The sequence below is a fragment of the Talpa occidentalis genome, unplaced genomic scaffold (genome assembly GCF_014898055.3).
Source record: "Talpa occidentalis isolate TD23 unplaced genomic scaffold, MPIMG_talOcc4v2.1 talOcc4.8, whole genome shotgun sequence".
Classification (NCBI taxonomy): Eukaryota; Metazoa; Chordata; class Mammalia; order Eulipotyphla; family Talpidae; genus Talpa; species Talpa occidentalis.
Genome location: NW_023605194.1, coordinates 72,678,127 through 72,699,984, shown reverse-complemented (window position 1 = coordinate 72,699,984; position 21,858 = coordinate 72,678,127). Strand labels below are relative to the sequence as shown.

General features: G+C 43.3%; 1 protein-coding gene across 4 annotated transcripts in view; it reads right to left on the bottom strand.

Annotated features, from left to right (window-relative positions):
* Positions 1–21,858, bottom strand: part of EIF2D (eukaryotic translation initiation factor 2D) — a 42,262-nt gene that overhangs the window by 4,145 nt on the left and 16,259 nt on the right. For 2 of the 4 annotated variants that reach the window (XR_008549843.1, XM_054690098.1), the window contains exons 2-12: positions 10,692–10,882; positions 9,585–9,668; positions 8,972–9,062; positions 6,829–6,936; positions 4,763–5,016; positions 4,174–4,291; positions 2,653–2,698; positions 2,126–2,229; positions 1,858–2,007; positions 1,415–1,504; positions 623–718 (exon numbers count right to left, since the gene is read on the bottom strand). Coding sequence is in view for 3 of the 4 variants with exons in the window: in XM_054690098.1 (XP_054546073.1) it covers positions 623–718; positions 1,415–1,504; positions 1,858–2,007; positions 2,126–2,229; positions 2,653–2,698; positions 4,174–4,291; positions 4,763–5,016; positions 6,829–6,936; positions 8,972–9,062; positions 9,585–9,668; positions 10,692–10,882 (1,332 nt within the window). In the remaining variant the exon portion in view is untranslated. Of the gene's footprint in view, positions 1–622; positions 719–1,414; positions 1,505–1,857; positions 2,008–2,125; positions 2,230–2,652; positions 2,699–4,173; positions 4,292–4,762; positions 5,017–6,828; positions 6,937–8,971; positions 9,063–9,584; positions 9,669–10,691; positions 10,883–11,851; positions 12,058–21,858 lie in introns of those variants that run through there. The other 2 variants (XM_037496236.2, XM_054690099.1) reach the window with 2 other exon arrangements.

Here is a 21,858-nt window from a genome sequence, read left to right as displayed (position 1 = left end):
GAACACCTTCCCCACAAGCAATTTCTGCCTTTCATCTAACAGCATTTTTCATTTTCTATACATGGGGACCAACAAACCCTTCTTACAAAGGGCCGGTCAGGGACTCTCAGGCTTCGAAGGCCACATGGTCTCTGCTGGAACTACTCAGCTCTGCTCCTGTAACACAGGCAGCCCACGACAATGCACAGTAGCACATAACTGAGGTGAGACTGTGCCTGCAAAACCGTATTTATAAACAAGAGCAGCAGGGTGGTCTTGGCCCAGAGCTGAAACTTGCTAATTCCTGACACAAACTATTTCAGTTTTGGTTCTGTGGAAAACAAGAATCTTTCCTTTGAAGAGTTTAAGACATTCCTCCCCCACCTTCCCCACAGCATTCTTCCTTCTTTGTGCTTCTAAATCTTTTTGAAGTTCTTATGTTTGATTAATAGCCCTTCTCCCTTTCCCTCTCAAGTTCCCCTGCATTGTGTTGATCTGAATTGTTCCCAAGACCTTCTATATCAGAATTCTACCCAAACCTGTTTATGGAACCCAATAAAGACTGTTACAATCTAAAGTTCCACATAACATACATGAAGGGGAGAGGGCTGAGGCCCTGGAGAGGGCCTGCGGTTCCCACTACCTGGTCAGGAGACTGTCCCACGGAAGCTTCACTACTGTGTGCTGTTCATCTTTCTCTAAGATGCAGTCACAAAGGATGGGATCCAATTTCACGAGACTAAAGGGAGAGAAGCAGCAATAAAGAAACCCCTGCCCTACTTCCTCTGACCGAAGGATCAATTTAGGAATCATCTTAGATTTCCCGTCATCATTCAGAATTATTAGAATTGGAGGACACAGCCCATAAAACAATTTGCTCTTCAGATGGTTCAAGTACACATTCTAGGACAAGGGAGCGTCAGGGGTGGAGGGGAAGAATGGGTAGGTATTCCTGGTCCGGTTCTGCTTCTAACAAACCAGATTATCAGTCTGAGAGCTCCACCCTTCATACCATGAGGCTCTTTTGAAAGTAAAAAGTAAATCAAAAACATTAAAAAACAGTGAAGGCAGTTTACCTTCTGTATCCAATTATTTAAAAAATAGAGAATACTACCAAAAGCTACAAAGACGTCAGCAAAATTTTTGAAACTTTGTATCTTATTGCTCATACCAGAGTCTGACCTGAAAATGTCAGGGTATACCTGAGATAATTTTGCCCAGTCTACAGTCAAGGTCGACAGCATATATGCATCTGAACACCCTAGAAAATAACTAGGTGCCCATGGCTCATGGTTTAGAAGCCATTGGTCTTACTTATGTCTAAGACTGTGACCTCCTCTACCACCCTCCATTCTAGACTCCTATAGATGTGTCTAAGTCTGTTAAAAAATAACACCTAACAAGACAAACACAGCTCTCCTCCCCGTTCACTCACTTTTTGTTGTCTGCATCAACTAGGTCATTTTTCTTGGCGTAGTCAATGACGATCGTCCGGACCTCGCTGCCCTCAAGAGTGCTCCCCTTCCTAGGTGAGGGGAAGCGACCTGGGTTAGCGCACGCTGTGTGGAGACCAACTGCCAGTGTCCAGACTTACTCCCTGCTCGGCAGGGTACCTTCCTCAGCTTTTTGACCTCTACTTTGTTCCCTTTCCCTGACTGAGGCCATCAGGACTGTGTGGGTGTAATCACAAGCAGAAAAGAGAGAGGTCTCATTCACCTAGTCCAGAGCCTCTTCCCAGGAAGGAGACATGAAGCGGATCTGGGAGAAAAGGAAACTGGAGCAGAGCAGGCTTGCCCATCACAGAAGACACTACTCAGGCTGAGAACTACAGGCCAGGACACCAAGCAGGCAGAAGAGGGCTGCTCTCCAAAAACTCACTTGTGGCCAGACTCCTGGAAGAGCAGGGTCATGCTGGCTGGGACACAGTAGAGGGATTTTATATCTGGAGGGTGATAGGGCTGTTCCCTGCTACCCTCCTGGACAGTCTGGGAAGTCGGGGAGGGCTCGGGTATGACGAAAGATGTGATCCTAAAACCCAGCAGAAGGAAAGAAAAAACACATTTTATACTACGTCTCACCAACTCCCAGTCCAAGGCCCAGGAGCCCTGGGGCCAGCTGGCTGTGGTGACCAGGCCCCTGCACTCACCTCGGGTGCTTCCAGTCCACAGCCACAATGCTCTCCACCCCTTTGCTCAGCTCCTTCACCTGTATAATCTGCTCCTGCTGCATTTGCTGCAGGAACTTAGAGAGCTAAGGGAGAGAGGGCAGTGGTAGGGACTTCATCGATTCCACACACACACTAAGCACCTATGACGTGCCAGCAGCGAGACATCCTAGGGAGGGGTGCGTGACAGGCCCTGCCTTTAACAAACTTGGACCTGGGAGGCCCCCATCTGAGGGCAGGGGAGTGAGACGCTGCTGGAGGCTAACTAGTGGTGACACCTTTCAGAACCCTGGTCAGACATAAAGGGGCTGAACGGAGAGAGAGAAGGTGGGGGGTGCCCGACCAACCACCTCAGCCCATGGAGTTTTCGTCCCCCCCTTGTACCTGCAATCAAAAAGCTTAATTCTAGTCTGAGCCCTGTAGACAGGGCTTTCCCAATGTCCATCGGCGCATGTCACGTGTGCCCCTACACGACCCTGCGTGGCTATGCAGAGAAGGCGCCTGCTTACCTTTTTGTAGCTCGACTTTTTTACATCCAACTGTCGTCCTTCAGGGCTGACGGCAGATGGAAAAGGCGAGTTAACAAGGAGTCACTCCCTCAGCCTCCCCCACACTCTCCCCAGGGCCACTGTTCCATTCTTGGCCCACTAGTGGCATCCAAGCGGTGAGCCGATGTGGCCGCACTGGAACACTGCTGTCCAACTAACTGACCTTGCAGTAAAGATGGAAGGTTCTTGATCTGTTTCGTCAATGGTAGCCCTAGCCACATGTGGCCAGCAAGCACCGGAAATGTAACTAAGGTGATGCAGAACTTGAATTCTAAATTTTAATTAATTTAAATTTAAATAGCCACATGTGGCTAGTGGCTACTGTATCAGGTAACAGCTTTAGATGCCTCTCAAACTAGAAACCCTCTGTGGCCTCAAAATTTTACTACAAGGTAAACCTTCCCAACACCAAGCTCTTTGGACAGTTAGAACAAGATTTGGCGCACTCCATCCTGAAGGCCAAATGTGGCCAAACCCGTCCATCTATGGTCAGTGGCTGCCTTGCCGCGACAACGGCAGGGGTGAGCAGCTGCACTGGAGACTGCACGACCTGCAAAACCTAAAATATGAATTATTTATTATCTGGCTCCTGACACAGAAAGTCTGCTAGCCTCTCCTTGTTCTAGGGCAGGCTCCTGATGGAACCTGACCTCTTTCCCTCTCCCTAGAACTTGCAGTGCGATTCATAAGGAGCCCTTCCAGAACACACCCTGGTGAAAACCTCTATCTTAGAGAAGTATCTAGGATCCTTTTCCCACTTACCTACAACACAGCAAGGTCAGGAAAATTATCGAGTATCCTGCCACACACCCCAGGCCCTACACTTGTGACTTAAAGGAGCCCATATACAAATAGAATTACATTAAAACCATTTTTCGAAAAACAGAACAAAATTCTCAAAAAAGAAAAAAAATTCAGTCTCAGGGAAAGTGTCCTGGCATCATAATATTTATTGGGTGCTTATTAACTGTCAGGTTATATAATAGTGACAACAGCCCTACAAATGCTGGAAATTAGGGCTCAGAGAAGCTCAGGAACGAGCTCAAATCTATGTTGCCCCAACACTCTGGGGACGAGCATTGAGCCCAGATGGCTCTGTCTTCCAAGTCGGGTTCTAGCCCCACATCCTCCTCCCTCTCCTGGCAGCTTGCGTTTGGGGCGGGGTGGGGGCTCACACTGATTCGTTCTGACACAACCTAATCTGGAGATGCATGAGGTAGGATGAATGTCCCAGGATCTTTCTGGACAGGACATGCTGCCCAATTTATGAGAGTGAGCCCAACCTCCCCCAGCAGAGGCAATGCTTTAAATTCCTCAAGCTCTTTTTACCAGTTACTATCAGCATTTCCAAAACTCAGAGCCTAGTCTATTTGCCAGATGAACCTTCCACTCCATCCTTCCCCAGTGTGTCCCTCCACCAGATCCCCCATCAGCCCTGCCCCTTGACCTCCAGCCCCCACCCCACCCCCTGTGCCTCCATACCAGCAGGAGAACATGTGGCTGCCAAGAAAAGTGCTGGTGAGTAAAGGGAGGTCAGCCTTTTTGACACGGCACTTCAAAGCGTGCAAGAAGCATCGCTGCAATAGCTCATCCATTTGCTCTGCAAGGAACAGACAGGAACCATATTCTTTGTGAGGGACACAGAAAGTCTGTGCAGCTCAAGAAAACTCCCCTTCAACTCCAGACCCAGCTCACCCCCGCCCTGGAAGAATCCCTCCCAGGTGCTGAAGCGCCCACACTCTCTTGAACACTGAGCCTGTGAAGAGGGCTGACCGCAGAGTAGGGGCCAGATGCATGGTCCCGGGCCAGGACTGCCAGAGAAATCAGAGCCACAAGAAACTCTGGGGGGCTCTGGAGCTGGAAAGGGTCCAAATGCACAGGCAGACTGGCACTCAAGAAGGCCCGACTTAGGTAAGAAAGACTCCCAGGTAAGACGTCAAGGGGCTGTTGCTGCACCTATCCCCACCAAGATTGAGGCCTTTCCCCTTCTCTCTAGTCTGAAGCAGAGCAGAGCCCTTCAGTCTCCCATCCAGAAGGCAGAGGATGGGTCCCTCTCCTGCCAGAGTTATACCTTGAAGGGTCTTGCTGTCTGTGGGCTCAGAGTTCAAGCTCCCGACATTAGGGTCTTCTGAGGCTTCTAATGGGGACTTCTCCCCACATATTTGATGAATCTCCCCATTTTCATCCTCTCCCTCCAGGGTCAGATGCCTCATGTCTCCCTGCAGGGCGGAGTCTACCTGGACAGAGTCCTTCTCGTCACTGAGTTCTGGGGCAGCGAGGGTCAGTGGAGCGATGGAAGGTGGAGGGGACTTGTCTCCAGATCGCCTGGAAAAATCTCATGTCAGAAACACCAAGCAGCAGCCACAACACTCTCCAACCCTGGTCAGGTGCTCAGCCGGAAGTCCCGAGACAGTAAGGCCACAGCAGGCATCCAGGAGAAGGCAGAGAACCTGGACTCTCATCTCAACTCTATTTCCAATTCTGGGCTCAGAAAAGTGCCATGTCTCAGTTTCCTCATCTCTGAAATGGGGAGAGTAATTCTGGCCTCCTCCCTATCCCAAAGGAATAATAACACTATTAATAAGACATCCCGAGGCAGAGAACGATGAAACAAAAAGCAGTTAAAGAGAAGCCCCCCAAAGCATTTCCTTCATATGAGTTAAAAGCAATAAAACCATTTTGAATTAAAAAACAAAACTAAGGTTGTAATGCATCTGTTCAAACCAGTTTGGTGACATACAAACCCGAGGCTCAGTGTCTACAGCAAAGCATAAACTGGACTCCTCAGGATTGCAAAATCAGTTGTATCTGTTAAATCAGAATGCAGCCTAACTTGCAGAGTGGAGACTAGGTACTACTAAGGTACCACTAAGCCTCGGGAAGACAGGAAAGAGCAATGTCACGTGGTAGAGCATGCAGAGAGGTAAAGCAAAATGTTTTATCTCATCCAAGATTATGTAAATCACACTGAGTTTTCTCTAACAGCACAGCAAGGCTTATCAGTATTCCTCACAATGAGACCAGAGTGTCTGTTTAGGTCAGTCTGATGAGGCAAACGGCAGAACTGTTTTTCAAAATGGGGGGGGGGGAGGAAAATGAGACAGCCACTGATAAAACAGCTTGGACAATGTGAACTTGAATGCAGTAGCCCAGACTTACGGGCTAGGAGAACACTGGTGGGTAATCCCCAAATGTTTGCTAAAACATAATTAGTAAGGTCCAGCAAAGCAGGGCTCGGACAACATTTACAAAAGGAATAAACTCTAAGAATGGGCTAAAAATAGAAGGATGAATCTTTAACAGGTCACAGTGGTTGGCCAAAAGAGCAGAGCTTGTGAGAAAAGCATCGTCTGATGCTTTGGTAAAACGTTAAGACAATAAACTGGTGTGGGGCTCCAGAAAGCAACTGAGAAAGTCTAGCCTCCACAGTGAGAGGTCTGATATGTGAAACATAAAAGAACAACATAAAAGTAATCAGGTTCTCACCCTGGTGCTGATTTAATTTGGATTCAAGAGTGAGAACGCTGGAACTCATCATGGGGCCTAATGTGTGGCAGACCCGAGCCCTGCCCATAAAGACCACTGCGTGGGACAGAGAGAGAAGCCCTGGGGCCTAGGGTTCCACATCTCACCTAGAAAACCATCAACGTTCTCTCTAATTTCTTGTCCAAATAGGAAAAAAATCGTTTCTCCACATTTAGCAAGGAAATTAAAGTCTGGGGTAAACAAGTTGCTAAGGACACAGGAAGGACTGAAAGTCTCACTTCTGAATCTTAGGTCCTGTGCCCTCACCACCCATCCAATTCTCGGTAAAACAGAAGAAACAGGGCTTCCCTGGTGGCGCAGGGACTAAGTCTCAGCGATATCAAGCTATCACCAGCCACTGCGGCATGAGTTTGATTTTTGGCCTGAGAGCTGACCCACATGGCGCAGCAGATCTCTCCTGTCACACCCTCTGCTCCCCTCAGCAATGTGTTTCAGTAGATCCACCTGTTCTGCTGTCTCTGCTGTCCCCACTGTCTCTGGTGAATCCTCTCACCCCCTACACCTCTGGCCTATACCTCAGTTCTTGTATGCATAAATAAATAAAAATAAAATCTTAAAAACTAAAAACAACAAAAGAAATGCTGAACCCACCACAGGTGATCCTGGTAGGTGTGGAGCACGGAGAAGCCCCTGCCCTTCAGGCCCGATGACAACATCTCAACTGTGGACATGGCAGCGACTGCAATGGCGACGGGAGCCCTGAGGAAGAGGTGGACAGAGACAAGGGTCAGGGCATCTGCTGGGTGGCTCGGCCTGGCCTCTCCTCAATGTGCTGAAAGCACCCTGGTTACAAATATGAAGTACCCACTTGTAGCACAAAACTAAACCCAATCTAGTCTCAATTTTCTTCAATTACCTATGACTTTTAAAAAATCCCTTTACCAAACATTCATCCTCTGAATGAGTAACTTCCCTGCTGACATTATCACTGTGTTTTTTTTACTCCTAGTGTGAATTATACCTAGGCAAGAAGAGGCAGGATATTTAAACTTCTCTTTCTTTCATTTAAAAATATAAATTACCTCCCCAACCTTAAAGACACAGCCATCTAGATACTGGATACCATAGGAAGAAAGACAAAATAAATAATAGAGCCAACTTTTTGTAACAAGCTTACTCTGTGTAACTACCACAGAACTAGGTGTGCCCAGAATATCAAAAACAATCACCTTTATAGTAACTACAGAACCTTGAGCTGGGCGGGAACTGTGTCAGCCCAGTGTTACTCAGACACTGCTCTCATTTTGCCTGTAAGGTTTGTGATGGGCTGGACTGCAGCAGAGGAGCAGTCTCTGGTGAATCTTGGCCAAGTCACCTAGAGCAGTCCAGATCTAAGGGAGAAAGTTCAAGGGCAGAGTTCCCAACACCTGAACTTTAAAAACTGTTTGCTAAACCTCCTTGTCAATTACTGTGCCTACAAGTCAGTTCTCATGACAGAAATTTCAAATCTAGCTTGTCTCCCAGTTCCTAAAAGAGGGGTCTTTTTCATCTACCACTGGGTCAGTGGCTCAAAAATTTCAGTCTCGAATGTAACCTGTGTTTTCAATAAACCTCCTTATCCCCTTATTCCCTGCCACCAACTGCTCCCAAGCTTTATCCCCACATATACTCTAAAGTCTAAACTGAGCCTTTATATCGTTTTCTACTGTACCAGATAAAATGTTGGGTGGAAAAGCAACGCCACCACCATTCTTGTAAGCCTAACAGTTCTGCTTTTTCAGTATATGCTCTAGAAAACTGTGTTCTGCGAAAGAGACTATTTGTGATACAAACTGGAGGCAATCACAATGTTCACTAGGAGAAGACCTATTACCACACAGCAGGTAAAAAGATCCAGTGTATCTGTGCGTGCTGAAATGGAAAATGTCCACACTATCATAAGAGAACAAAATCAATAAAGTATAGTTCTGGGTGTATTTTTAAACCTACAAACCCCAATTTTTATATGCACCATGCATATACGCATTTAAGAAGGCTCTGATATGCATCATCTGATATGCATCAAAATGATAATAGCTATTTCTAGGAAAAAAGATTTGTGGGGTGAGGGGACTTCTGATTATGCGCATGACTACTTCCTGGTTTACCTAAAAAAAGAAAGTGTGATAATGGCTGACCAACACTGTAAACAGATGAAAAGCATGGAATTGTCTGTTTAAAACAGGTGAATTTTACAGTATGGGGGAAAAGTGTCAAGTTCATGAAAGACAAGAAAAGACCAAGAAAATTTCACAATCAGGCAACTAAACAGTCATGATAATTAAATGCAATGTAGTAGCCTCGATTAGATATAGGAAAAAGCATCATCAGTGGAAAACCTGGGGAAATATAAATAAAATCTGTAAGTTTGTTAGTAGGACTCTATCAGTGTTAATTCCTTAGTTTTGATAACTATACTGTGGGCATATGAGGTGTTATCATTAGAGAAAGCTGGGTAAGAGATATTTCAGGCCTTCATACCATCTTTGCAACATCTCTGTAAATCTAGAATTATTAAAAAAAAAAAAATCAAAACGAGAAGCAGTAACAGCAAGTATGTTCAAGCCCAGACATGGGGACATCCCACAGGCTTAGTGCTGTTTCCCCAACGCTCCATACTCTGCTTCTTCCCAAAGACCCTAGTGCTTTGTTTTGTTTTTCATTTAATCCTTTATCCACATGTTATGGATGCTTTCATTCCCCATTCCCCTTTCAGTTACGTTTTCCCAGAAGCACAGTTGGCTGGCACAGTTACCTGTTCCCCACCAAGACAATGGCACAGAGGTCACCCTTCTGTACCTGAGGCAGACCAGCAGGGGGCACCACCAGTCCTGGCAACATTAAATCTGCAGCAAAGAAACGAAAAGCATCACAACCTTGCCTTAAGCCTCCATCTAATTCCATCTTTACTTCACCATTTATTATTTACTCAACAAACAAACATTATTAAGTATTAACTATGTTATTCATGATGAAAATTTTAAATGGCAACCTGAGTATCAGACTTTTCCCTTAGGGGAGGATTGGGGAAGGGGAGACCCTGGTGGTCAAACTGAAGCACCAAGCTGAGGATCCAGTTCCACGACCTAGCTCATCCTGGCTTCCTAAATTCAGCTTATTGATGTCAAGTATGGCAGGTCACAAAGTACCTTCACATCACTTATCTTATTTAGACCTTATAACAAGGTCAGAGAGGCCTAGAGTTCATGGAACCAGCCAAGTGTAAGACACAACACACAGTGGTGAGGGATGGGGAAGACACCTTGAAGATTTCATGTTTCAGCTGCATGAATGCAGGAAGTGAGTACAGTTATTAAATTAGTCTCTAAGTAGGTTAAGACAATAGCCAGAATATAGTAAAATCTTACCTGCTCCGCCCACCAGTTTTTCGAGCACCAGAGGCCATGTTGTGAAGGTTGGCAGAAGATCTGGATAGGACCACAGAGTGTACACTGCCCAAATAGAAAGCCAGAAAACACTTATTGCCAAAAAGTCAATCCCCTGGGAAACAGGCAAAGTCAAACACTGTGGTCAGTTTAACTAGGAGAGAAAAGAAACTCAAGTCATGGCTAAGAGAGGTTATCAGGGGATATACCCAATGAGGCTTCATTCTTGAGGACAGAAGAGACTTAGGAAACTGAGACTTGGAGGTACCTATTGTTCCACTTCCATTGCAGTCACAGCAAATGGCCACAACGAATAAAAGTGGGGACAGACCCTGTAGGGATTGTATTTATGACAGAAGCAAGAAACCCAAAAATAGGACTTCAGTCTGTAAGAAAATTTTAAACATTTCCATGTTTATTATTTTCATTTCTCTGTTTCTATAGTGACCAGTGGGACCTGTGTTTAAACAGGAGCAAAGAGGGGTAGCGGTAGGATGGCCTAAGGAGACTGCATTGCATTGTTACAGCCAAGCATGGAAGAAGAAAAGCCCCAGGTAACAATGTGGGTGTCAGCAGTTATGGGGGGGAAATGGGGGCTGCATCTGTGAAATCTGTGACAAAGAGAAAGCAAATAATTCTGAGTCAGTCAGAGCCTAAGAAAGACCTCTGCTGATGTACATCACTAAGCTTAATTACTATAGCTTCTTTCCTATAACAGTATTTCTTCAGCATCTTTAAAAAAACTCTGCTTTTAAAAAACTTTTTTTACATGTCCAGACAGTCTACCCTTTTCAAGACCTATACCCTTTCCATCCCAGTTAACCCATTTTAAACTATTGTTCCTTCATTTTCAGAACTTCCTCTAGCAACTTTCTCTTTTCTGTGTCAGCCCTGTTTTTCTCTCCTTTAGCAGTATCTGGTACTGAAAGATTCCATTCTAGGAACAGTAGGCCCATGAAGATCCTTAGGGAAGATGCTGGGAGATATTGGGTGTGTTTGTCTTGTGAAGACAGGTTAATGGAAGAAACAGAGAGAAGCAGATGTCAGGCAAGAACTCGAGTCATGGCCATGTCCATCCTATTGCCATACCTGTGGGATATAGATTTTTCTCCAGTTCAAATAGGATGGGGTTACCACCACTCATATACACAGTCACTGCATCCCCTCTGTAAGCATACAACTTCACAACGTTGAGTTCCTCCTTTCCAGGTACTAGCTCAGAGACCTGATCAGTTCCAAGGGTGGGGAAAGCAGCTGTCACATCAGCACGAAGTTTTCGCCTGCAGAAAGCACACCAATACAAGATATGAATGCTGCCTGGATGGATTTTAATAATATATGAATTATACATTATTATATATTTATCACATTATCTAATAAATATATACTTATCATGTAAAATAATAGAGTGGATTCAAAAGGATTTACTATAAAATCATGAGGGTCAAGAAAAGACTGCTGGTTTGTGATTGCTCCATTCTCACACTCTTCCAGGATATTCTATTCTCTTTCTTATTCAAAGAGTCATCTATTTTCACACATTCCTAGGGCCTGTCTGTCCATTTTACATAGAGAAAAAATGAGGCTCAGTGAGCAATCCAAGATAGTCTGACATTGGAAACGCAATCCTGCCCTCCTGACTCCATGTCTTCCCCATGGACTAACTCCTTTCTCATATATGCTTAGCAGTTTACGATTAAATAGTATACCAGGGCACCAGAAATGACAACTCTGGAACACTGGCTCTAAAATTGCAAAGGTAATGTTTGCATTTGTTGCAGTACTGTCTGAATAGCCACAGCTCTTCTTATCACATGTACCTTATCCTCTCCTACCTCTGTCTGCCCTGCTGTAAATAATAACTAGACACTGTTTCTCATACATTTGTAGTTCTCGGTTCTCTATCTGATCTCTCCCAAAATCTTCTAAGCTCTTTGGAGGGCAGGGACTCTGTATTCCTTCATTTTTGCATCGTCCACAATACCTTAAATAATGTGTGATGAATAAACGCTGCTTATTACGTTGTCTTTTCAACTCATTAGAATATCCAAAAGAGGACCTGGGAGATAAATCATCGTCACCCTCAAAATGTGTCTAACCCACCCTTGTCCCTGAGGCCCCTTCCCCGGGCTATACCCCTCGGCCTTCACCACGGCGCAGCTGAGACAACCCAGAGCGGGCTGGTCGGCCGACCGGGCCTGAGACGACTGGGCGCCCTGCTGGGCGGCGTAGGCACTGCCCTCCCTCACCTGTCCGACCCCTTGATGGCCGTGTTGGACTTGACCCGAAAGGCCTTTGCAAACATGTCTGCTGGAGTGGCGTGGGGAAGGCAAGGAGAGCACAGAAGTCAGGAGCTGTCAGGAAAGTGAGAGCGCGACAGCTCCCCGACCCGCAGCCCTGGGGGCAGCCATGTCGGGGACCGGCTGGGAAAGAGGCCCGGCTGGAAACTCGGGCCGCTCAGATTCGCGGCTGTTGCTGCTGCGGAGGTAGCGGCGGCCCCTAGTGGCGGGTTGAGGTACTGAGGCAGGTTGGAGCAGGGCCCCCCGGAGAAGGTGCGGACCCCTGCGCGGGGCGTGACGCCACGCCCACAGCCGCCGGCCGGCTTTGCGCCTGCGCGAGCACGCGGCGTGAGCCTGTTGTCTGTGATCACCCGCCCGCGCTGGGACGTCCGGCAGTTTCCTCGCCGTCCGCGCCCGAGTGTGTTGCGTTAAAGCCCTGTCAGCCCCCGTTCCATTCGATTTAGTTAAGTGCCACGAAATTAATTGAACTTTTGTGTTTTCTTAAATTTGCAATCCTCTTGAACGCTTTCCTAAAGACTTACTTATTAAAATCTTTACATTTTATTGCACGTTGGAGGCCTCAGCTAGGATTTTCTCCAAGATTTTCTCCGCCCTGTCTGTTTATGTACGTGGGATGACGGTAACAGGCAGTCCACTCTCAACCCAAGGTTGCGTCTCATCTTATGAGGGGAAGAAACTGCAAACGCCCTGCAAATCTATTGTTTTAAAATATTTCTGGCCATTTTTATGTACCTTTTGGGTTCCATTTTATTTGGGGATTTGGCTTACATCGTAATTAAATTCAAATTGCTTATTTTAAAAGAATCTGTGGGAACAGAATCTACGAGACAGATTAGAATGAAATTAAGGTTTGGTTTATCTAGCACTGAGATGACCAACGGCGTCTTTCTGAAGCTTACATAGGGCTCCCGTGAGAAATAATTGAACTAGTTAGTGTATGTGCACGGTGCTGTGCAAATTCCCAATAAATAGTAGTTAGTCTCAGGCGGGTGAGGAATTAGGTTTCCCTGAAAGAAACAGCTGTGCACCCTGGAGGCAAGGATTTAAACAGATGGGGTTCTCACCCCTACTAAATGAAATTATGCATATAAAAAACTTCAGAGTAGAGTGTCCATCAAGAAAAAAGGCCCGATTTATTGATTTGATGACACAGTGGTTAAAAAAAAAAAAACAATTCCACGCCGGCTAAGGAAAAGCCACAGTGTCAACACATCGCTGCATTTGGAATCGTCGCTACTAGGACTCTTTTATTCTGAAATACCACAGTTTACAAGGCCAAACTCAGAGGAGCTCAAAAGAACAAGACTACAGAGCCCTGCCCCACCCCCACCCGTCACACTAAACTGATGCAGTCTTGTGTCTCAACTGCTGTTGACGGCTCGTTGCAACACAGCTGTTGAAGAAGCCTCTGACCAGAGACATGGAAGATTACTTGCTCATCGAATACTAGAAATTTCAAGCTGGGAAAGTATTGTATACCATATGTTGTGGATAAGAAGGCAGAGATGATTAGCCTAAAATTAATTTGTGGTTGACATGTGGGAGCCAAGACCCAGGGGGATGCTGCACCTCGGCATCCTGCTTCCCTTCCCCACTGGAAGAGCAAAATCTCCCTTTCCCCAGGTGGGCACCATTCCTCCTCCTCTGCCTGCATTGCCAGTCTGCCAGCTTCCTCTTAGTGGCCTCTTGCCAGGCATGGTAACTAAACCCTGAGTCCCACCAGCCCGGGTTGACTAATATTCCTTTTGCAACTCTATTGCAGCCCACAAGGTTCCTGTTGCCCACTCTTGGTCTGCCTTGCAGAACTGCTTCAAGGCACAGAGCTGGAAGGCTAGGAAGTCTGACATCTGGAGGGTCATTTTAACTAATATACCTACCAGTTACATGACTGTTTAAGATGGATTCCTTCAAGAATAAGAAATATTTTGAAGCAAGAGTAGAGGAGAAAAGAGGTTCTTCTTTCCTTAGCTTTCCTTTCCCCCAATGAACTCCAATGGAAAAATTCAACTTATTTAATTCAATAAAACTCTACTAGATACTTCCTGGTCAAGTTCTGTGCTTATTAAGATGAGTTGAACACTGGTCCTTTACACTTAAGAAGTTCACAGTCTGACACATAGCATTTGTGTCCTCCTAAAATCCACAGAATGAGTTGGGGTACCCAGACTGATACTCCATCAACATCTTCTTGGTCTTTACCCCTTCTTTATCCTTCTCTGTACTTCTATTGAAAGGCAAACTCAAATCCGTGAAAACATGGATCATCAACATTTATATTTCAGATACAACCTATGGTTTGAGAATTCTCTGATGGACCCTGGTGACTTTTCAAATGGATGGGTATTTTCACATTTTGAAAGTTATCATGGTGTCACTACTCACATAGATACAAGTTGGGACGCAGGGTTTTGTTTACTTTTCCAAATAGTCTCATGCTCATTCCACCAAAAATTCTGAAACCATAGGTTGCATCTGAAATATAAATGATGATGATACATGCTTTCCTCATATTAATGCTGTGAGTAGTTATAGTTGTCCCCTTTTGTAAGGTGAGGGATATGGAGCACAGAGAGATTAACTTGTCCATGTTCATACCTTGAACCATTTACCTATGTTGATAATTTAATGTGCAGATGATGCTTTCCAATCACTAGGGAAAAATGAATCTAACAAATAGTATCAGGACAAATGCCTATCCATTTGAGGGGAAAGGAGAGTTTAATTGGCTTAAACATTTTATAAAAAGAAATTCCAGATAAAGATCCGATTTTATTTAAAAGCCAATCACAAAACTAAACATACTCTTACCATATGTTGCTGCAACTGATATCCTTTGTATTTACTTCAATTAATTGAAAATATACATCCATTCCAAAACCTGTGCATGGATTTTAATCACAACTGCAAAATCTTGAAAGCAACCAAGATGTCCTTCAAGGTATAGAATATAGATGTCCGTAGGTATAGAATGGATTTCAAAATAAAGTCCAACCTTCTGTTGTTTATAAGAAACCCATTTTACTACCAAAGACAAGCAGAGACTTAGACTTAAAGGTTGGAAGACAAGGAAATGGCAACCAAAAAAAAAATTCTGGTAGAGCTATATTTATTGCTAGAGACCAGCTAGAAGTCGTGTCAGGGATCTCAGAAAGGAGAGGACAGCGACAGCGTCGGTGAAATTTTTTCCGAGGGCTGAGGGGAAGTGGAGTGAGGTAGATGAGGTAGTGAGGAGACACTGACACTCTCTCTGGTGCAAGTATCTCCTACTGAGGGTCTCAGCAGGTCTTCATTTATATCTTAAGGCAAGCGGTGAGATTACATCAGCATAAGCATCAAAGCAGAACAGAGACAATCATTACATATTTTCTCATGAACATACAAAGACCCTCTTGATCTCATACTACAAAGGACATTTCTTTAATCTGATTAAGAAAAACAACAGGGACCATTACTCTCCTTGGTACAACTCATTTTCTAACAGAATCAATTGTCTAAGACAGTACAATGCTCAGTAACAAGCAATCATCCTGTCAAGCCTTCCTAATTTTGGAGTGGACATGAAAGTCCAGTGTTATGCTATATTACTAAAATCAACCCATTCTCTAGCACTTAATTAATCTAGCCTATTTATCAATTACTTCAAAGTGATCTAAAGTAGCTCATCAATACTGTTTAGTGCTATAGAAATCTAACTTTTAACTAGAAATACCTAACCTCCACACAACCTGCGAACTGTTAACTTTTCTCATACACCAGGAGATGTACTGTTGCCGCAAACAGATACCCACCAGGTTAGGCTATGGTTTCCAAGCACAGCTGGTTCAGGGCAGCTTGTTCTCCACAGTTCTCAGGGCCAAAACATTTCTTTCCTAACTATACCTTTAGCATTTTGTACTTTTTTTGATACTGATTCAAGTGTAAGAACAATAAATCAATTAATGTCTAGGTCCGAATTGGGTTTACACATGCCAATTAATAACTAACTTACTTCAGCATTAATCAAGAACAAAGAGGAAAGCATTAGCAGGCATTGCCATGGAGACTTCCTAGCTCAGATCTTCTTGGGAAGTGCAAGAACTCCCCTCTTCTGGGAAGTACAACTTCCCTCTTCTGGGGAGCACAGGAACTCCCCTCTTCTCAGGAGTCTCCCCCAATGCCCAGACCTTGTCAAGAGACAGCATGGGTAGCGCAGCCTGCTGCAATTTATATCTGATAAAATAGTCTTCCAATTAAGAAAAGTAATAGAGACAGACACTATATTATGATTAAGGGTCTAATACAACAAGAAGAGATAACACTCCTAAATATAAATGCACTGAATGATGAAGCACCAAGACACGTAAGAACAGATTCATAACAGAACCAAAAAACATTGATAACACAATAATACTAGGGGACTTTAATACCCCAATGGACATATCAACAAGACAAAGAATAAGTAAAGAAACACAAGCCTTAAATGAGGAGTTATAACAAATTTAATAGATATCTACAGAACATTCTATATTAAAACTGCTGCATACACATTTTTTTAAGTACACATGGAGCATTTTCAAGAAAAAAGCACATTTTGTTGAAGATTTTTGCATCTATATTTGCATCTATATTTACAAGGCAACTGTAAATAAAACTACAAAGACCAAAATTATACTACTATTCTCTCTGACCATAATACATAAAGTTAGAAATCAACTTTAAGAAAAAAAAAAAAAGGAAAAACTATGAATACAGAGACTAAATAATATGTTGCTTAATAGCTATTGCATAAAAGAGGGAATCAAAGCAGAAATAAAAAAATATCTTGAGATAAATGAAAATGGATGATATAAGTTACCAAAATCTATGGAGTGCAGCAAGAGCAGTCCCAAGGGGGAAGATAGTTGGGAAAAATCACAATCTAATGCTATATCTAAAGCAACTTGGAGAAGAGAAACAAAAGAAACCCAAAGTTAGTAGAAGGAAGGAAATAATAAAACAGAGATCAAAAAGAAGGAGGAGAAGGAGAAGAAAAAGAAGTGAGAAAACATTAATAAAATCACATATGAAAGATGTGATTGGCATAGCTAACACAGAAATACAAATGGTCATAATGAAGGGCCTCCCTGGTGGCGCAAGGGGTTAAGACACAACCTATGAAGCTATCTGCAGCCTCTGCAGCACAAGTTTGATCCCTGGCCTGCCAGGGAGCAACCCACATGGCGAAGCAGACCTCTCCTGTCTCACCCGCTGCTCCCCTCAGCATGGTACTTCAGTCAGTCTACCTGTTCTGTGCCCCACTCTGTCTCTGGTGAATCCTCTCACCGCCCGCCCCCCCCCCACACCTCTGGCCTGTACCCCAGTTCTTGTATGCATAAATAAATAAATCTTTAAAAAAATAATTTTAGGGCCTCCCTGGTGGCGCAGCGGTTGAGCACTGGGCTGCGAAGCTGCCTGCAGCCTCTGCAGTGCCAGTTCGATCCCCGGCTGCCGGGCGAGGGTCCCACATGGCATGTAGACCTTTCCTGCCACCCGCTGCTCCCCTCAGCCATGTACTTCATCAGTCTGCCTGTTCTGCTCCCGCTCTGGCTCTGGTGGATTCTCTCACCCTCCCACGCTTCTGACTGTACCCAGTGCTTGTATAAATAAATAAATAAATCTTTAAAAAAATTTTTTTTAAAAAAGAGATTACAATGAACAATGACATACCAACAAATATGAGAACCCTGAAGAAATGGACAAATTTGTAGATCAATATAATCTACCAAGACTAACCTAGAAAAAAAGAAAAGAGTTGAACAAACCAATCACAAGCATGGAAATAGAAATAGTAATAATAATAATAATAAAAAAAAACTTCCAAAAAAGCCCCACAAAAGCCCAAAACCAGGTAATTTAAAAATGAATCAAACCTTTAAAGAACTAAGGCCTATCTTGCTCAAATTGTTTTAAAAAATACAAGAGGGAACACTCTTACATTTTATGATGCCGACATTGCTCTAAAGCCAGATAAAGACAGCAAAAGAAAAGAAAATTATATCCCTCCTGAATATAGATGCAAAAATCTTCAACAAAATTGATGACAAATTCATGAATTTCTCACAAGGATTATATTCCATGATCAAGTTGGATTTATCCTAGGATACAAGGATGATTTAATATACTTAAATCAATTGGTATAATACATCATATCACCAAAAGTAAGAATAAAAATCATATATCAATAGATTCAGAGAAAGCATTTGAAAGATTCAGCACCCATTGATGATAAAAATTCTGTGTCAAGATGGGAATAGAAGGTACCTATCAATCTAATAAATGCCATAGCTCACAAACCAACAGCCAATATAAAACTCAGTGATAAAAATTGAAAGGAACAAGACAAGGACTTAGTACTAGATATTTTGGCCAGAGCTATCAGAAAAACAAAAACAAAAAAACAAAACAGGAAATAAAGGCAATCCAAGTCAGAAAAGTAGTAAAGTCAGAAAAATGAAATCCAAGTCAAAAAAGTATTGTAGACAATATAGAAATACAGAAAATCCTAGACTATTAGAAACAATAGATGAATGAGCAAAATGACAGTTTACAAACCCATAATACAAAAATACATTGCAAAAGAAATTAAGAAAACAACCCCACTTATAGTTGCTTCAAAAATAATTAAATTCCTCAGAATCAACCTAACTAAGGAGGTGAAAGATCTGTATGACAAGAACTACAAGATGTTATTAAAATCCCATGCTCATGGATGGGGAGAATCAATATAATCAAAATGACTATCCTGCCTAAATGACACATAAGTTTAGTGTGCAATTCTCATCAAAATATCAGCAATATTTTTCAAAGAAATTAGCAAAAAATATTGAAATTTATTTGCAAATGAGAAAAAGACACATCACCTTACTTGACTTTAAACTTTACCATCAAGTAACTGTACTAAAACAATATGGTATCGGCAAAAAATAGATACATGGATTAATGGAATAGAATCAAAAGCCCAGGAAAAAATCAATGCACACACCAGCACCTAGTCTATGATAAAGAAGCTATTACCAAAATGGAGAAAGAAAAGTCTCTAATAAATGGGGCAGGGAAACTTGGCAAGCCACACTTGAAAATTATTAAGTTGGATCACATGTTAATCCCATATACAAAAATTAAATCAAAGTGGATTAAAGATTTAGATGTATGGCCTGCAACAATAAGGCACAGAAAAGAAAACACTGGAGCTACTTTTCAATATATCAACAATAGAATATTTTTGATGATTTGACCCCTATTGCAAGGAAAATAGAAATAAAAATAAACATTTGTGATGACCTCAGGTTAAAGAGCTTCTATACAGTGAAAGAAAATACAAGACTATTAAAAGGACACCCTATTAAGTAGGAGAAAATATTTACATAATATATAACTGATTAGGCATTAAAATCTGAGACATGTAAAAAACTTACATAGTTCAATAATAAAGCAACTCACAACCCAATTAATAAATAGGCAGCAGATATGAGAAGACAATTCACGAAAGATGATGTCTAGGGCCTCCCTGGTGGCTCAAGGGGTTAAACATGGTCCTGTGAAGTTATCTGCAGCCACTGCAGCACAAGTTCAAACCCCGGCCAGGGAGCTACCCACATGGTGCAGCAGACCTCTCCTATCTGGCCTGCTGCTCCCCTCAGCAGTGTATTTCAGTCAGTCTGCCTGTTCTGTTCCCACTGTTTCTGGTGAATCCTCTTACCACCTTCCCACACCTCTGCCCTGTACCCCAATTCTTGTATGCATAAATAAATAATCTTTTAAAAACACACACAAGAGCTGCCATTAAAAAGAAAAAAACAAAGATGATGTCTAAAAGGCCAATAGATAGATGAAAAAGTGTTCATCATTGTTTCAAATGAGAGAGAGGAAGCTCAAAAACACAAGTTACCATTTCACGCCCGTGAGAATCACACATACTTTTTCAAAAAGATTTATTTATTTATTTTTTGCATAGAAGAATTGGGGTGCAGGCCAGAGGTGCAGGGGGTGAGAGGATTCACCAGAGACAGAGTTGGGGAGCAGAAGAGGCAGATTTACTGAAATACATTGCTAAGGAGAGCGGAGGTGAGACAGGAAAGGTCAGCTGTGCCATATGTGGGTTAGTCAGCTCCCTGGCCAAGGATTGAACTCAAACCGTGGTGGTGATAGTGCTGAGACTAACCCCTATGCCACCAGCGAGGCCCCAATAATCGCACATATTAAAAGGATGCCCAGCAACAAGTGTTGCAAAGGAGGTAGAGGAAAAGGAATCCTAACATACTGTTGGTAGAAAGGTAAATGAACAACTATTTTGGTAAACACTCTGGCTTTACCTTAAAAAACTAAAACCAGAAATACTACAGCCCAGCAATCCCACTGTTACGCATCTAGTCAATGAAAATGAAACCATCAGTACAAAACTCCATAATCTCCATGGTGTGCAGAGCACAGGATTTCGCACTCATCAAGACACTAATCATGGAAGCAGCCTAGATGTCCATTGACTGTTCACTACTAGATCAAGAAGATGTGGTATATCCACATCATAGAGTACTATATAGCCACAGAAAAGGATTACATGCATCCATTTGCAACAAAATGAAAGGAGTTGAAAGAATTATGTGTAATAAAGCAAGTCAAAGTAATGAAAAATACTGGACATTTACATAGCAGATAATTTTTTTTAAGATTTATTTAATTATTTTTACAAGCACTGGGTACAGTCAGAAGCGCGGGAGGGTGAGAGAATTCACCAGAGCCAGAGTGGGGAACAGACAGGCAGACTGATGAAGTACACTGCTGAGGGGAGCAGTGGGCATGGCAGGAGAGGTCTGTGCGCCATGTGGGACCCTCACCCAGCAGCCGGGGATCTAACCGGCGCTGCAGAGGCTGCGGGCAGCTTCGCAGCCCAGGGCTCAACCGCTGCGCCATCAGGGGAGGCCCCATAGCAGACAATTTGATAACAAAATACTTTCAAAGACCAATGAACATCAATAAACACTATGAGGACTCTGTGATTATGGGGCAGGGATGGAAATGGACACAAGGATATAAGGATGGTGGCAGAAATAAAACCAAATTTTTATGACAAAAACAAAAAGTTCTAAGGTGGTGTTTGCAAGAGCCTTTATTCAGTGAAAAGCCCTCTAAGTATTTTAAGGTCATGCCCCATGGAAACTCTCCATTAAACAACAGAGCTTCTACGAATTTTGAGGGTATTGCCCTCCGCAGAAACGTAGGGTGCCTCAGAAGAAACCTAGGGTGGAAAAAGGCTTCCCTTGAAGAGATTTGTGTGCATGGCTTTACCTAGTGAAGTATACCACAACCAGATTCATGGGAGACTCAGAGTTTTCAAGAGAATTGTGTTAATTGAAACATCACCAGTTTTGACTGAAAGGCATAGCGACGATATAAAACTCAAGAGCTCTTTGGAACCCAAACCTCTGCAGAGAGACAACTACATGAGAAGACTCCAGGGGCAAATACAGGTTATCTTTCAGGAAAAAGAAAAGATGGGAGTGAGTCCAGGTGGGAGGGCAGGGGAGCCAAATTTTCTCACTAATCAAGACACTGGCAACAGCGCCTGGATGGATTTCATATTAGCTCTAGTCACTGACTTCTGCGTGCCTATTTTTCCACCTTTGGGGGAGCATCTACCGTGGCCATACAATATCTGTCCCCAAACTGCATGTTAGCTGTCTGGTGTAAATAGCTTGGGCCTTTCACAAGTCTTTAAATCAAGAACCATACCTGGCAGCTGTACTGAAGGAAATCTAGCTGAGCACCGTCCACACCTGGACATGATTTATATGATGAGCCTAAGGAACTAGACTTGGAGGGCCTGGGAGGGAGGTAGTACATTCTACATGTAGGACAGAGGTGAATCATTGAGGCTCAGAGGAAAGATTATGGTCGCCAGACTCTAAGAGACCTCAACGGCCTTGCATGTCTATTCCCAC